General features: G+C 44.2%; 1 protein-coding gene across 2 annotated transcripts in view; it reads left to right on the forward strand.

The window, feature by feature from the left end:
• The window catches only part of prkcab (protein kinase C, alpha, b), a 74,422-nt gene that overhangs the window by 23,237 nt on the left and 32,829 nt on the right, over positions 1 to 18,356 (forward strand). For both annotated transcript variants that reach the window (XM_035614359.2, XM_035614360.2), the window contains exon 3: positions 3,192 to 3,274. In XM_035614359.2, coding sequence (XP_035470252.2) covers positions 3,192 to 3,274 — 83 coding nt within the window. The remainder of the gene's footprint in view (positions 1 to 3,191; positions 3,275 to 18,356) is intronic.

Raw genomic sequence — 18,356 nt, forward strand, 5'->3', positions numbered from 1 at the left:
CTCCTCGCCCCTCGTCTCCTCTCCGCTCCTCTCCTCACGCCATTTCTCTTACCTGAAATGACAATTCACAGAAAGATCACAGAGCCATGACAAGCGGTGAAGAGGAGCACGATCAGCAGTCAGGTTGGGAGGTAGCTGGTGCAATGAGAGGTGCAATGAATAATTTGTGCGTAATTTCCAGACAATTTGTGTCACACATCCTCTGTTATTTCCCTTTCACACAGAGCCGTCACCTAACTTTACCTCAGCAATGTTTTTGGCACTAAAATCAATGTAGATGCGAGAGTACAACAGTTGTGTGAACAGATAAAGACGTTTGTAACCCCCTTCGGAACATCCGTCTCTACAGTGGTAGGAACCCATGACCCCCCGCGGACTTGTTCCCTACGTCTCCGCCCATTCATCCATTCTCTGGTTCACTCCGGCCCTGTTTTCCTCCTGTGGATCTCAGATCAAAGCCTCTGCTCCCTTTATGTTCGGATGCACTCTGGGGGCCCGGATCAATCGAATGTGTTTGGGGGGGTATTGAGTTTGTCCGGCGCTACAGGTGTCCTGCCTCGTCTTGCGCATCTCCGCAGCAAGCCTTTTCTTCTGCGCTACAGCGCAGCATTATTCTATTCAAAGTTGCTTGATAGACACCCAATTTCTCCAGATTAGCCGGGGACAATTCCGAACGTTAAAGAATCCGTGGCGGCGAGCCGTGGATGGAGAGGTGTAGGAATGCCACTGTACAATACTGTATGTGTGGAATCATGCCACAAAATGCCCACCTACGCAGACAGATGCCCACATGATGTATAAGCGTAGTGTATTAGCGATGTCCACCTTCGGCTACACTCACAAGAGAGTGTTTGTGTGGTGTGAGCTGCTTTGCAATGCCAAAGCCCCTTATCTATGTGCTTATGCAATTAAGCTGGTGAAACAAAGCCCATGGTAATAAATCATAACAGCCCCGATGATACAGTATGTCACCATGTCACCTCTGCTCCTGCTGCTTCACTCAGCTCTCCCGAGACGACTGAAACCACGTGGAGACAACGACACGTCCTCCTCTCGAGTCTCTCTGCACCGGAGTCGGACAAAAGATTTATTATAGTCGCGTTAAAATCACAACGTAATTAACTAGTCATCCAGGTTTTTTTTTAATGTAAATGTGTTTCTCCTATTGCTATTCCCTCATTACAGGGGAGTGGGTACACTGTAATATTTGTTGATTCAGCCAATGCTGAGCGGGTGCAGGCGTAAGATGCATGCGGTGTTTTCAGAGCTTCCCTCCTTGATGGTGGGTACATGTTGGGCACGCACGCACGCACACACACAAGCTGGATTTATCCCTTCCACTGTTCACAGATTTGCTGCCCTTCTTCACCTCTGATCTGAGATCAGTGACGAGTCGCTGCACGACTGCAGCACACACAGAAGCTCGCACTGGTCTGAGATCAGCACTAAGCCGAGGCGGCGATGGACCAGTGGGTGTGTGGCTGAGTGTGAGGAGCACTGTCGGATGGAGGGAGAGAAAGAAAGTAGTGCGAACGTCATTACACCCGTGATGCACATATTGTCGGCAGGCTGTGGAGAGGAGAAGAGAAACCTGATGGTTGCGTAAAAAGAGCCAATCCCGCTGAGTAGAAGCAGAGATGAAGATGAAAACTTCATGTGTTTTTTTTTTTTTTACTTCTTCGTCGCATGTTAGCAAATATTTTAATTTCACTGACAGCAGAGTGGGCAGCATGTGGGATGGGAAGGATTGAAAGATTGACTTCAGGGCAAGTCGTGGGTGGATATGATGTGGGAATGAAGGCTCTGAGGTCACTGCCAAAACAACTGCTAATATACTCACTACTGTAGTCACAGATTTTTTAAAGACTCTGTGAATAAAGTTTGGCTTGGACTTGCTTTGGAGAGTGCATACAGTCTGTTTCGACCTAACATTCCCACTGACTGGGCCCTAGAAAATTCCTGCCTTCTGCATTCACACCTGTACGTAGAACCAAGATCTCATTACAACTTTGGGAGGGGCCACGAACGAACAGTATTTTCTGGAGGGGACATAAATATGTAAAACCAAGGTCTTTTTTTAAAATAATTCACTGCAACAGACACATCCATTAAAATTAGCATAGAATATATTAACTAATCACTTTTCGGCCGTCAATCAAAGACAGGCATGTGTGAATTATTTCAAAAGCGGATTCTATTAATTATATTTTCATATTTTCATCAATTCAATTACAAATATTTTTTTCCAACACTGCCTCGTGTCCATTACTCAAGGAGATCAATTTGTACTTTACATCGCTACTATTTCTTCCATCCGTCCATCCATCTGAAATAAATCTACTTAAGCATCATGATACAATAAAGCCAGTTTGAATTGACAGTCGAAACCCCTGCTGTTTCTTGGACTTCTCCTTAAACTCTCCCGTTTAACCAATGCCCATCAGATTGTCTGGCAACTGTGACGTAGCTGGCAGAGTCGGAGAGAAAATCCACACGGATACGACGGCGAGAGAGCACAAAAGTGCAGGCAGCTTGACAATGAGCGACAGAGACAGATTGTGTGAGAATCGGAAAAAGAAGAAAGAACGAGAAATCTCAAATAATGGCAGGGGAAAATACAGTCGGGCACATGGAGTGAGAGTCAGAGAGAGAGAGAGAGAGAGAGTCAGCTTGTGTTCTAGCCGTCACAGATGTCCACGCTTTGGCTTCCCCCCCCAAACAATTTGCGCCAGCGTCCAAATGTAAATGCCACCGTAGCTGACACGACGGCAGCATCAGGTGTCGCGTCGGTCACGTCGCGCAGAGTGACGCCTGAAGTCGAGGCGGATCCCGGTCCAGTGGTGAGACAATGACGGAGTCCGCGTCAACCCAACAGATTGTAAAGAGCTGAGCGCTGCAGAACGGTGACATGTTTTTGTGTGGGTGCGAGTGTGGGTGCACACATGCATGTGAGGCTGTTTATCTGTATGCATCTTTGTTCCCGTCCATATGGGAGTGACTTGAATGACTGAGAAAAAAAATTGGCATGCATATTTTCCATTTGTCAGAGAACTTGCATAAGACACCAGACGGAAGGATATAATACTATTCTTTTTTTTTTTTAGTTTAGAACAAAATGAGACAAAACCCGTTCACAATGTTGTATTATAAACTTTAAAACTCTCTCCCTCTCTCTCTCTCTCTTCTCTCAGTGTGTTGTTTTGTGGTTCACAAACGCTGCCATGAGTTTGTCACCTTCTCCTGTCCTGGAGCAGACAAGGGCCCCGACACAGACGTAAGTCAGCTTTTCTTTCTCTAAATGTCCAACGGCACACACAGAGACACAATAACGAGAATGGTGTGATAAAGTCTATGATATATGACGACACATACTAAATGGGAAAATGCAGAGGAAAAGCTACCCCCTAGATGAGCATACTTTTTCTTTTCAGAAAATGGGAATAAATCTTATCACGTTGCATTTTTAAAGTATGTTATATTTAACAGGCTTTCTGACAACTGAGGAAGAAGTTTTCAAAGGTTTTCAAAGGTTTTGCTCATCAGCTTGAACACCATTCAAATGTCAAACTGAGAAATACAAGCCAAAAGGCTCAGCGATAAGCAGAGAAGTTTCAGGCTTCATCCACATTGCTACAGATTCCTTTTACTTCTATATTCAACTTTCTCTGATTCCAGTTTTTGGATTGTGGATAATCTCGTGTCATTGTCCCTGTTACCGATGCCAAAGGTCAATTTGGTTTCGAAAGATGCTGGTGGAGTCGAGAAGGTTTTTGAAATTGCAAAGCTGGAAACTGAAGGTTTCAGAGAAGCTAATGTAGCTTCGTAGATTTAGGTTGTCTTCTTTACCGGCTCTGAAGAATTGATTTCATGTATCATAATCATATGTAAGAGTCAAAACTTATGACTTGATTCTATGCAGGCTGACAAAATGGTTTGTTGTGTCACATCTGCGCTTTATTTCAGTGAGACTGGTCTGTGGCGAGGCACATTTTCGTGCCGTGCTACTCTCTTGTCAGTGAATCTGGCAGATATTACACGTAGACGGCTCTATGATTATAGGTTCTCTCTCATTTGCTTCTCTCCGCCAGCTTTACGGATTAACTGCGTGGGGGAATCCGTTTAGACCGGCCACTTAAAAAGATTTCAAACACCGTTTTAATCAATAATATGTTAGTAAGGAGCACCTCTCTATTCCTGTATCAGCAAGCGTCGGCATCCACACATCAGGGGCGATGGCACGTTCCCTCATTAAGCTCCTCTCTTTGCTTTCGGGGCAGAGTGGTGATGTTTTATCAGTGTCGGAGTCTGACCTCTGTGGTCCGTCGAGGTGTCGTATCTCTGTTTGGAGTCCGTGTTGTACAAAAGTTGAACCCCGGCCTCCGCCTCCCTCCGGCCGGGAACGGGGTCTGACCTTGGCCAGATAAGGGGAGGAGGTTAAGCGCAGCTGCAACGTGCACTGGTATCTGTTCAGGTGCGACAGGCTTCAGCGAAACAGTAACGTACCGCTTGTGCACACATTCAGACAACGAGCCCTCGCACTGTCCCGTGAGCGGTGCTCTCTGCATCTCCTCCACACCGTGCAGCTGCAAACGCAACGCGCTGTATCCTCACTCTGCGGCTTCGCCAGACTAATGAACGTTCCCTCGCTAAGGCAATTGAGAAGCAGAAACACGCCCGCAAAACAATATTCTCTCATGTATTTACAGAGCAAAAACATCACAATCTCTTTCTTTCTTTTTTTTCAATGTCTCCAATCATCTGATCCAGTGACAACGCTCCCTTCGCTGTGATTCGCAGCTTCTCCCCTCGTTAAATAAAAATCAGGAGTCATTAGCGTGGTTTCAAAACGGATGGAGAGTCGATGCGGTTCAGTGCAGCTTTTGTAACATCCCAGTCGATCAGGACTGCTTTTTTTGTTTACGCCTGGTGTTTTTTCACCAAAGCGATTAGCTCTCTATTGGTTTGTCCTCATCTTCCTGTCGTCTTACAGACTCATTGGTCTCGTCCTTTGCCTTTCGAGACCAATTGCTAATTTTCTTTTATCACTTCTGGGCTACCTTATTGTTATTCAACTACGCTTCACCTCAGCTCGCTGACTTTTTTCTGTTTGTTTTTTTTCTCTGTCGAAAAATGTCTCTGTCTTTCTCCTCTTCTTTTTTAATCTCTTTCTCACACACACACACACACACACACACACACACACACACACACACACACACACACCCCTACATTGCTTGCTTTAAGTGCCCATTGTGAGTTTTGATCCGCTTGTTTTTATGCTCATTATCTACTGACTGGTTTTGGTTTGGCACAGAGTGAATGCAGCCGGCTCATCGGGGAACTCAATTCCAAATGATGATTCGGGATTAGCTCATCTACAACCATCTCTTTTTTTCCGCTATAATCAGTTTCCTTACAGTATAGTTTAGTAAAAAAGAAACCCAGACAGAACAAACTGCCCTAACCCTGCATTGCCTCTGATTCCATCACACACATCAGAATCATCCATGTGGTGCACAACTCTAACTATAGCATGTATAGCATAAAACATTACAGTACTGTGAAAATAGATGATTGTAGCATCTTTTTATGGGACCCTAACGTGAGAAATGTTAAAAGCTAAAAGGCATGTATTATAAAGGACGAGGCAGCCGTTAAATCCACGTCTCGTTTGAGACACACACACACACACACACACACACACACACACACACAAGCAAACCTCCAGCGAAACTTTGGAGAATTTTTTTTGTGGAGAGTCCAACCAGCCATTTGCTTATCCTCCCATGATCGCAGCGAAACTGTGGCTGGTGACATTGGACAGGAGGCGAGGTTCACCCTGGACAGATTGCCAGTTTATCGCAGGGCTGACACTCACAGGAGAAACAAATAACCATTCATGCTCTCATCTAAATTGTCAAAAGGCAATTCAGAGTCGCCACTAGATTAATTCATTAATTGGGAATACTTTTAACATTGCTTCATTTGAATGTTTTTTCAGCTATTTATAGAGAAAAGATTGTCATAATTTCCCTAAAAATATTAGTTTTTTTCTGTTAAATATTTCCAAGAATGGTTTTGGGCAGTTTGGAAATCTGTTATTTGCTACAATTATTAAATTTGTAATATTCATATTTTATCTATCTATCCAAACTATCTATTTATCCATCCATCCATCCATCCATCCATCTCTCCATCCATCTATCTCTCCATCCATCCATCTATCCATCTATCCATCCGTCCATCCATCCATCCATCCCTCCATCTCTCCATCTATCCATCCGTCCATCCATCCATCCATCCATCCATCCATCCATCCGTCGTTGCCCCTCAGCATCTGAATCAGTGCGGTGTCATGACTCTTTGAGTTTGGCATGGAGCTTGTATATAAACACATTTTCTCTTTCTCTCTCTCTCTCTCTCTCTCACACACACACACACACAAACACATACACACACACACACACGGCCTTGGTGTGTGAATGGCGTCATCTGTCCGGCAGATGCTTTGATCCTCTCACAGAACAACATGAAGAAGTGAGGGAGAAGGATGTACGTATTAACATTTGAGTGGAAAGTGCTTGCTCCCTCTCTCTCTCTCTCTCTCTCTCTGTCTCTCTGTCTCTCTCTCTGCCACTCTCTCTCTCTCTGTCTCTCTCGCCTCTTTCTCTTTTCTCATTCAGAATATAGTGGGGCGTGGGTGGAAAAATAGTGCTGTATTATCAGTCAACGATCTCTCTGGAAGCAGTGAATGAAGGTGACTCATCCATAGAGAAACAACATGGGTTTACAGGAGCATATCACGCCAAAACCAGATCCAGTCCCTTTGGGAACTTTTTTCCATTTTTTTCTTTCTTTCTTTTGGTGATATTACTTAATTTCAGTGTGACATGGGGAGATTATGCATTACGTGGTTATAGAGCTGTTACTCTCCTTGGCAAATCCTCTTTCCAACCATCTGTCTTTTGCCCTGTTCATTAACAACACTGCTGCAGAGTGTATTCCATTTTTTAAATCCTGCTCCATGTGTTTAATTTTCCACGTTTTTTTGCCTGACTGGAGCGCTGACATGTTTTTTACATCACCATGAGATTTGGAAATTGGTGTTTTGTGAAGATTTTTTATCAACAATGATGAAAATGTCTGATTCACGAGCCAGGTTTTAGGGCTTTTCCAGGGGAAAATTCCCAGCAAATGTCCTTTTCTCGGGTACCTCACCACAGAGATGATCTGATTAGATTTCGCTGCATATATCAGCGTATGAGTAATACAGATGTTTAAAACGTCATTGTAAAACTTCAGTTTGCATTCTTGATGACAAACTACTAGAACGTATACACATTATTTCATCAGGGCAGTCATGTCGGGACACAAAGGCAGTTCAAGTGCCTCTTGCTTGGTTTTATGGCCCCCCACTATTTCATCGTATTTCTATTCGCCTCATAAACGAGACAAATATTTTCAATCCAAATGATTATTTGAATAGCATGAACCAAAGCCCAGCATTTGCTTCTTGTAGTGAAACATAAGGTGCGTTTGGGATGAACTTGTTCTGATGATTTCTTATGAAAACATACAGCGTGATGGATTAAGCAAGGTATAGGTACAAAAGTCACACATGCAGGTTGAATAGAAATCTAAAGTATAGACATACAAGGGCAATTCATCTTTTACGACAACAGCCTCTCAAGCTAAACTGTTTTTGCTCTTTTCTTGCTGAAAGTGTTCCTCATTACACAAGTCATCTGTGCTCAGGCATGTGGACATTCTACAGTGTTGGCTGAATTGGTAGAAAGCGTCATTAGACACCGATCCCTGTGAAAATGAGGATCTAGCCGAGAAGAGGGGGACAAAAATAAGATGGGACTTTTTAAAAGAATGGAAAAAAGATTGTTGAGTGGCTGCATCCTTTATCTATAGAATAGAAATGATAGAATTTCTTTTCTTTTCTTTTACACAAACACAGATCTATGTATTTAGCTGCTGCAGGAGGGAATATTGGGGAAATAATTAAACATTACTCACAAATATGAGCTTATATCCTCAACTCTGATTTCCTCGATTAAAGGGGAAGTTTATAAGAAATTTAGAGAAAGCTTGTCCCTCCCTCTTGTTGCCTCAGTTGTGGCAGGTGTTGCTTTCTGCCCCCTTTAATGTGCGTCATTGGGAAAAAATGCTTAATGTAAGATGACATCCATAATCATATGATTTCTGTTTTTATTTTTTGACAGGTGTAAGTGTTTACGACAAGACATGTCTATGAGACATGTCTCGATCACTGCTTTGGCACATTTTACAGGTCCCTGTCTCTGAGGAAAGGACGTTTCATAAAATTTCTACCTTTTTCCATTTCCTGATGGTCTTAGAAAAATACCTCTACTTGCACTGTTGAGGGAAAATTGCGAAATTTGGTGATTTTGAACTTTCAACTTTAATGCGAGCCACAAGGATTGCGGGCTGGTTTGTTGCCTGGTGCCAGTACCTGTCAGCTGTCAGCTGCATGCTGTCAACCTGTACAGAAGGAGAGTGGGAAAGAGAGTCAGAGCGTCACGATGACTCTGGATGAAGAGAGTCGAGCTTCTGTTTCTTTTTTCTGCATCACTTTGACACATTGACAGGTGGTGAGGTGAAACATGGCAAATCCCTCGTTCCCTCCTTCTCCTCATCCTGCTGTTGACAGCTGCTGAATGCTTCTTTGGTTTTTAACTCTCCAAAGCTGCAGCCTTGGTCTTGATGCCATTTTGGGGCATCGGTGCTTTAATTTCTCCTACTTCATTTTTAAATTCTTGACGGAATAACTTTGCTTTCTAACTCCGTTCTCGTACTCGGATGTCAGTGACTCAGCAGAGTTCCTTGGTGGCGTGGGCCTCGCCTGATATGCACCATACAGTGGCCCACATTTCGGCGGCGTCCCGCACCATGAGTGTGCCAGACTCGAGCCGTTACCCTCCCAGCGGCTCAGCTCTGTAACCTGCTGCAACAGCTGGATGAGCTCCCGCAATAACACGGCTGTTTCAGCGGCTTACACAATGTCAAATCTCTCCACATGTTAATGCTGAAGTGCACAGAGAGCAGATTACAGCTTAGGGAGTCAAGCCTCGTTCAGCGCGTCAACTCGGTGCCAACGAGAAGCGGAGCGGAGCCGATGACGTCACTCGCCGTAAACTATACGATAATGTGTAAGTCAAAGCTGAGAGGAGGAATGCCCGTCTGTGTGTCATCAACCCAGTGGAACGGCTCGGCTCTTTAGATTTGGTGATGTAACAGCGTGGACATGACACTGCTCTTGAGTCAGAAATCACCGTCTGTCGGACTGTTAAGTAGTAAGCAACATTACTTCAGGCTGAGCAGATGTCCCAGACTGACACAGCCTCTGGCCATTTCACACAGATTGCTCTCAATGAGGCAAAAGTATTTTGTTTCCACTTTTTCTACAGTGACAATCGTGTCTCCAGATAGTTCATTATCACACAGTTTTTTCTCTTGACTGTGGGCAAAAGTATTTGCAGAATGATCAATGTAAAATCAATAAATAAGTATATTATTACTTTAATTATTATGAATAATAAGTCTATTATTACTAAGTCTTTAAAAAGGTCAAGAAAACAACTTGTGAAGAAGAAGAATAAACAAGGTCTTCTTCAGTGCACATGAAATATGTAAAATTAACAAATCAACAATTTAACCAAGCATTAAATCACATTTTACTCGAATATCACACATTTTGTATTGAATTTTGATATTTGCAGCAAAAACAGTCAAAATGTATTTAATATTTAAACATATTTTCTATTTGAATTATGCCGATTGCTATGACTGAGGTGTAATTACGTTACTTACGCGTTTTTAGTGTCACAATCTGGATCAAAAATCCAGCGGTTTGATCCTCATGAATGACTATTAGTTATGAGTCACATGTTATACTGTACATTATTATACATACTTTTCTTTCAGTAAAGTCTCAGATATCCTTAACTTGTGACGTGATATGATACTGCATGTACATGCCTCAATTATCAGAAATCAATAAACTTGAAAATGTCAGATGTTGGAACAGCTGGAAAAATATGAGCAGTTACATAAGCCGCCGATGTAATTACAGATATCAAATTACAATCTGCGGTTATGGCCCTAATACTTGGTTACATAAGCCAGTGTCAGACACATTGTTTGACAACTGCTGTCAGGAAACGGTGAAGACTCAAAGCAGCCACAGAGTGCTATTTTACTGCCACATAGGGATATTAGATAACAGAAAATGTTTGGTTTTTGTGGCTCTTAACTCTCTCTGGCTTTTTGTGTGAGAATTTCTTATAAACGGGAGAGTACGGTGACGTTACCCACACAATTACACAGAAAACATGTTGAACTCTTCATGTTAAAATCTTCTACGGTAAATACATCTTGTAAATGTCCTTCCTGCCGTGTTTATACGTCTTCCCCGTGCTCGGGCGGGAGTGGTACAGGGGGATATAATACACTCGCTGTCAGACAATCTCTTTTTAGCGTTGTTGATGGGGTGTGCAAATGAAAACATCACACCTTGCCTAAATGCGCGCACGTCAAAATGCTGGAGTGTGAATAACGCTGTTTTTCCTGACTGTCCCCAGGCTGCACCATAGAGGAAAGAAAAACACTCTGTCGCGCGCTCACTCATAGTCTTCCTCTCCTTGCCTCAGGTCTCTCTGCCCTAATTATCCCTCATCCAACTCGAATCAGGAAATGGCCACCTTACCAAAACACACTCAGCGGGGCGTCTGTACTGTAGAGCAGCCACCAGCTGACTTCTGCAAATACCTGCCTCTGTTACATCAGCGCCAGTCCTCCACGCCAGTGGGTGGGGTACGATTTAAATGGTCCGAGCCGGCGGGCCAATAAATCAGCTATTTGCTTCTCGCAGCTTGAATTTTTCTGTCGTCTGCTCACCTCCGGCTGGATTTGCTGGGAGGCCTGCAACCTGTAGGCAATATGTTTCATTATCAAGCCAGTAGTCAATAGTTTTGATAAATGAATTCATCATTGAGTCCACAAGTGTCAAATTTGTTGAACTTTGACCTGAGCTGCGCTGACCTTTGTGACGACCACTGCTTTAGCCTAATTAGCCTTCTTGTGTCTTTGAATTTCCAAAACTGTGAAATAATAAACTGGCACCATGATAAGATTTTGGCTCTGGCGAAATATTAACATGCCGAAGCAGCAAACGGGTTTGTTTGAAAAAATAGTTGTATTGTCTGAAAGGATAGTGGTCTTCTGCTGGCAACAGTTCTGCATTAAAACCTCCCTTCATGAAGGTTATAATGTTCAGTTTTTGTTGAAACTGTTCTAGGGAGGATTGGATTCAACTGTATTCAACACACACACGCACAAACTCAACAGCTGCATGAAACACCGACTCCTCACTGTCCTTTGTGTGCTTTCTTGACGAAAACATGTTTAATAGAGCGATTATGTAATACCATTGTGTGTCTCTGTACGTTCATACTGTGTACGTTTATCTGTGTGTGTGTGTGTGTGTGTGTGTGTGTGTGTGTGTGTGTGTGTGTGTGTGTGTGTGTGTGTGTGTGTGTGTGTGTGTGTGTGTGTGTGTGTGTGTGTGTGTGTGCTCTGCAGCATTCGTGATGAGTGGATGTTATTAACAAACGTGACTCATTAAAAATGTTCTCGCAGGGCCGAAAGTGACAGAAGCATTCTTCCCAAAAATAAACCCCAAAGACCTGGAGAGGGAAGGGAGCAGGGGAGGAAGCAACGGTTGTGAAGCAATTAAGGAGATGGAGAAAAGTTACTAGAGTTTCAGCACAACAGTTGGGTCGGACTGTTCCAGTGGTAATAAAGTTAAGGAATTATGAAGAATAATGAGCGAAGCTGAAAGCAACATGACATCAGTGGACTTGATTAAAGCCGTGGGCACACAGCCGGTATGTTACACACGGGACGCTTTCTTTCAAATCTTGTTTCGGTTAAAGAGTCAACGGACTAATGGAGGAACAGTTCTACAGTAGCACTCGTATTAGCCTCACAGTGTTCGCAAACCAGTGTGACCAACGCGTTGTGTTATGGAGCGTGATTATCTTCCCAAAGATGAACAGATACTACTTCAGCACAGATAAAGCCATGCATCATGCTTATCAACATGCCCCGAGTGCCAATTATGTCCAACTTGCTTGTGAAATTTTAATTAACGGGAGTAGGTCATGTGTGGATGAGAACTTATTTTCTCGGAGTGTGCTGAAACATGCTTGTTCTGACTTTTGCAGAGGAAAAAGAAGACAGGCTTGGAGAAAAACGGAAAAAAGACCATGTATAAAGTGTAGGAATGAGAGAAAATCAAGTCGGGGGGCAGGCATGAAATATGAGGTGTGGCATTAAGCTCCCTTCAAAGTTTTATTAAATTAAGAGGAATTTAGTGAATCTTCTCCAGGGGAGAGGAAGAGAGAGCTGCTGCACCTGAGGTCCTGGTCTTTAAAAGAGTCGCGGGAAGTGGGAGGAGGAGTGGAAAATGAGGACCCGGTAGAAGGGAGAGGGTGGATGGAGGAGAATACGTGTTAGTGGGGAGGGATGGTGGGTAACGTGAAGTAGGAACTAGCAGGAAATTGAATCCAATCACTGTGGAGATAAGGTTATCAATCATAATAACTCATTACCGACTGCCAGTCTGATCCCATTTTTCAAAATTGTTAAACCTGTAAACCTCACTCAGTCTTGTTTGTGACTGATCGAGGAAAATACTGATCTCAAGACATCAGTGCAGAAGTAACCCGCGTTAAATCCAGAGAACAGGGCCGTTGAATTTGATGTCGTCGTTCTTCGGAGAATTGCCCTCAGAGGTAACATTGGGTCGGTCAGTTGGTAAATCTGTGATTGAGGGTGAAACGGAGCGAGAGACTGCGAGGCAGATTTGTGCGGCATTAGCAGCATCCCCGGCTGTGGGTGGAGACAGATGGAAGGAGGTGGCGGGGTGTCTGTGTTCCCCCTGGCGGACTCGGAAAGGAGCTCAAAACAAGCCAGTGGAGGTGGTTTGGGGCTCGGATTATGATGTCACATGGAAGTCTCCCTGTGGAGGTGTGCTGTACCCTGGGCATGTCCATATGGGCGGAGACCCTGAACCTGGTGAAGTGATTACATTCCCCGTCTGGTTGGGGAACACCTCAGGATCCCCCGGAAAGACGTGGCTTGAGACGGGCTCATCTTAACGCCTGGCTTTCAAATCAATCAACCAAAATTCTGGAAATTATTAATAACCATGATCCCTTTGTGACATGTGTTTTCCGGTCTGCTGATTTCAGACAAAAATCTTCTATCTAACGTGTTTGCGTGTCGAGGTACGTCTCTGTGTCAGGTACACACACACACACACACACACACACACGCTGACAGCTGCCCTAGAAATGTCAGTCTGAGCGCTCGCTCGTTGCTGCAGTGTTACCGAAAAAGAGTTGCTCACCAATGTGGACTCTTAGCCTCCCTGACATTTTCTCCCCTCGCGGGCCGACGCGCTCTGTTATTGTAACCATTTGCGCTCCTCACGCTAAACTAGTCTGAGATCTTTGAAGGAGAAATTGTGGTTTACCTCTAGACGCTCTGTCCATTTTTTTTTTTCTGATCACACTTTTGGGAAACTTTAATGCCAGGTAGAACTTATTATTATTATTTCACGTGCAGTGACGCAACACGTCCCCATTACACTCACAGAAACCTTGTGCTCCTTCAAACTGCGTGATCCTTATCCAACTCTCCACCTCCCCTACTGCTGATTCTTTGGTGTCTTCATGTAGAAGATGCTTATTTTGTCGTCAGTCACTCCACGCCCGCGAGCTCTCGTTGCTGGGTGTAATTGCTGAATGAATGGAAGCTCATTTAGTGCAGAAGGACTAGCGACGGTGCCAGATCCTGCATCCCGCTGAGGTGAAGTGTAGAAGATGAATAGTCATAAAACAAGCACTCCCAGCAGGTGATAGGTGCAGAGTGGGCTGATGGGAAGTGTTCGGGATGAGGAGGCGCACTGCGCAGCCTAACCTGATTTAGGAACTTAATGGCTGCTCATGAACAACACCTCACTCACCGCTGAGCATAATTTCATAAAGCTCAAATTGGGTTTTGTCATCGATGATTAATGTGCACAACAACACCTTGGAGTGCACGGAGATTGTGGATAACAAAGGTGGAGTTAGTATTATCATGTCGTCACTTCTCATTTAAATGCCACTGCAGTGGCTGTGGCTCTTTGGTATTTCATGAATCCCAAAAAATCATATCAAGATTCATTTTTGTGGCCTGACTCAGTTATAGCTGAGGCGACTGAGTCTGGATTTCGGTTTGATTTACGACCAATGGAAACTAATGGGTTGAGCTCATAGCAGTGGGTTAGGTAATTCTGTAAAAATCTGCCAAATTATAGCATTGGAGTCACGATGATCATCGCTCCCTCCTTCCCTTTCCCTCGTCCTCCTACTTCATATTTTCTTCCGAGTTCATCAATTCTGTCCTGCCCCTCCTGCAGTTTGCTTTCATTGTCGTTCAGTCATCACAAATGCAACAGCAAAGACTGGCAAGGGACACGAGACTTGCTTTGCTGTCATAAGTGCAGTTCTCAACATGCTGTATAGCACACACCCGCACACACACACACTGCTACAGCTCAGGGGTGTGCTGTATCATTCGTGTTTACACTCACAGTCCACACTGAGCACTTCCCTTTTCACCAGACATTTCCGTCCAATACACGAAATAAAGTAGTAGCTAAGAGATACTTAAAAATGCTTTAATCCATATCTCTATTTCAACAGTGAAGAAAAGTACTGCATGTATGTATGTATGTTATTTGAAATGTCCATAATGACAACCACAGAGAGTTATCACCTGACTCTCCAGTTCCCCTCGGGTCTGATGAAGCCAATTTTTGCCTTGTGTTAGTCACGTGATTTGGGCGCCTTGATCATTAATAGTATATTTATAGTAGAAATAAATCATCCACGTTATAAAGGATTCCAACTAGAACATATTTGAGGTTTGCAGTTTGCAGTTTCAGCAGCAGTTGAGCCTGGTTCAATTTTTTTTACGAAGGCCCCTGCCCCCCCGCATTCAAATGAGAGAAACCATGACAATGTGATATTCAAACTTTTCTGACAGTGGGTACACTCTTCAAAAGAAGTATGCAATAGAGTAAAAGAAAGAAAATCCTCTGTGTTGCCTGCTGGTGAACTCATAACAAGATATGCAGTATGAAATGAAAAAGTGAATCTCAAGCTCAATCTGAAATACCCTTTAAGGGTAATAAAAACTTGACTGAGGCAAAATCATGAATATAGTCTTATTTATTTTCTACTTCAGGATAATCAAGTTGTGCAATTGAGTTTATCAGATGAGAGTTTTATGAATCATTTATAGACCTACATTACCCCAGGTGTGTGTGTGTGTGTGTGTGTGTGTGTGTGTGTGTGTGTGTGTGTGTGTGTGTGTGTGTGTGTGTGTGTGTGTGTGTGTGTGTGTGTGTGTGTGTGTGTGTGTGTGTGTGTGTGTGTGTGTGTGTGTGTGTGTGTGTGTGTGTGTGTGTGTGTGTGTGTGTGTGTGTGTGTGTGTGTGTGTGTGTGTGTGTGTGTGTGTGAGAGCCTCGGCATCTACTCATGCCTGCCTCTGCATTTGTGTGTGCAGACAGGCTGGTAAACACTGTGTGTTTGCGGGCAGACGGCAGCCAGGGAGCTGACCTATTCCTCAGACTGGAGGCAGAGGCGGCTCAATGTTTAATGTCAGCGCTGGGGAGGGACCACAGGAGAGTTGGGGTGGTGGGGGCAGGAGGAGGAGGAGGAGGAGGAGGAAGGGATGTAGCAGGTTTTCACTGCATTGTCAGTCCAAAAACACACAAACCTCTCCAATGTGAATTATGACAATGAAAAGGGGTACCATACACAGCAACAGTTTTTTTCTGTAAGGCGTGATGCCAGTCGTCGTATACGGTCACGCTATATCGCCAACAGCCTGAAAACAAGTGCCGGAACAGTGCATTCAGTTGTCTCCATGACCCGCCAGGGGGGAGATTCCATGCTGTGGTCTCTGTCTGCCTCTGTCTCCAACACAGCCACCTCAGTTTGTGCTGCTCCGCTGACACCTCCTCCCCTTCCGGTCTTCGTTCCACCCTTCCACACACACACACACAGGAGTCTATTTAGTTTGTGTGTGTGTGTGTGTGTGTGTGTGTGTGTGTGTGTGTCAATACACACACACACACACACGGAGATTTATTGTGAGGTAGTGGGGACCCTGGGGGGTTTCTCCTCGGAGTTCAGCCACAAACAGCGTCCTACTTTACTGTAGGAGTCTCAGGTAGAGCACAGGGACACATCTGCCATATGCAGTGACTGACTTGCACCATGTTAAAGAAAAATAAATAACCAAGTTGTTCTTCTGTGATTCTGCTGTGCTACAAAATGTGTGAACAGACGAGGGCTGATGGGATTTTTCATGTCAAGGCACATTCTCCTGATTAGTTTTAAAATGCCTTGTATGAATATCAGGCTGCAGAGACTTGAAACCTGCTTTAGTCGACTTTGCTTCTGTCTTTGTGTTTGACAAGTAGCTATCCAATGTCCTTGAAGAAGTCTGTGAGGGAACTTGACTTCAACTCTACAGCATTCATCATGGCCGAATAAACAGCTTCTTTGCTCATTATTCTTTATGTGAATCACCATTCGCTAGTCTTCCCACAGTCCACACAAAACATCCTGCTATCAATTTGCATTACGGCTTATCCTTTTAGGGTCGGGGGGTTGGACCGTGGCGAGAGGCGGGGTACACCCTGGACAGGGTGGGCACAGACCCATTTTCAGATCTACGGAGAATGTGGAGTCAGCGAAGTGAGAAAACCCACGTGGGCACAAGGTGAACATGGGGTCTGAACCCAGAACCATGCATGTCTGAGAGCAGCTGAAATGTTTCCACCCCTCTCTCATCCACACGCTCCTTCTCCCTTGCCCCTCTGTTGGTTGCTAACTTCGTCGGACTGTCCCTCGTTGCGAACGAGCTGATGCAGGCCCCACGACAGCGCTCTCATCTCCAGCAGCGACGACAGGAGGGACGGCCCTTCCTAACTGTTACTGCGGGTGACTCATCTCACACCAACACAAGAAGAGGAGGAGGAGGAGGAGCAGGGAGATGCATTGAATGCAAAAATAACCCCTCCCGTTAGAGTTGTCACCTTTCGATAATTAAGTGCCGCACACACACACACACACACACACACACACACACACACACACACACACACACACACACACACACACACACACACACACACACACACACACACACACACACACACACACGCACACTGAGAGTCAGGGCTAGGAGGACATCATTGGAACACCATACACCTTACCCATTCATTTTAATTGCACTTGCACGTTCCCCACACTCATCCTTTGCTTTGTCTATTCTCCAGTTTGCTCTCGTCTGTTTTGTTTTTTAAACAAGTTTTTTCTTTTCTTTTTCCTCTGTGTCTCCCACCACAATCGCCCTCCTCCCTCTATCTCTGTGAGCACAGAAGCCTTGTGGCCTCATTGAGCTGTCACTGATCCCTCCTGCCGTGGCCGAGCCTATCAGATCGTTAGTCAGCCCCGTCTGCGACGCCCAGCCTGACGGGAATAGATCTGCCCGAACCCCCAAACCTCTAATATTCTCTAAATGTCTTGAACGCAGTCGAGCTGGCGCTGGCGCCGCCGCCGCCATTGCCACCGCCTTATCAAATGATCGATCAGGTCAGAGCCGCAGCACATTAAGATTGTTGAATGAGATAATCATACATTCTCACGTGGGCTGTGTAATGGAGCTCTTGTGTATGGGCTGTTGTGTCACATGTAGGGATATGTATTTCTAGACCAAATACTGATGTCCTCTGTATTTTTCATCATGTACATGTCATGACAGGTTACCAACTCATGCATGTAATTCCAGGGGTAATTCCATTGAGTGCATTATCTTAAATGAGAATTTCTGATATTATATGACATGTATTGAAAAAAGAACATATATATTGGATTTATACTGAATTTGATATTATTATTATAATAGGGGGTCCTATACATTAAGCCTCTTTGGAATAAAAGGTCAGGGCAGAAAAGGGCGGTAGCATCATTTTTGATGGTTGATGATTATGATTTTTGCAATGGCTTTTTATTGTTATTGCATGAAGGCTCATTAGATAAAGTAAGTAAGTAGATCTCATACATAACGTGTTCTGCTTTGTCTGTTCTCCAGTTTGTTCTTGGCTGTTTTCTTTGTTGTTGTTGTTGTTCTTTTGGGCTTTATCTCCTTGTGATTATTGTTTAAAAAAGGAAAATAATTCATAATATTGTTATAAATACTTT

Source organism: Scophthalmus maximus, chromosome 17 (assembly GCF_022379125.1).
Source record: "Scophthalmus maximus strain ysfricsl-2021 chromosome 17, ASM2237912v1, whole genome shotgun sequence".
NCBI lineage: Eukaryota > Metazoa > Chordata > Actinopteri > Pleuronectiformes > Scophthalmidae > Scophthalmus > Scophthalmus maximus.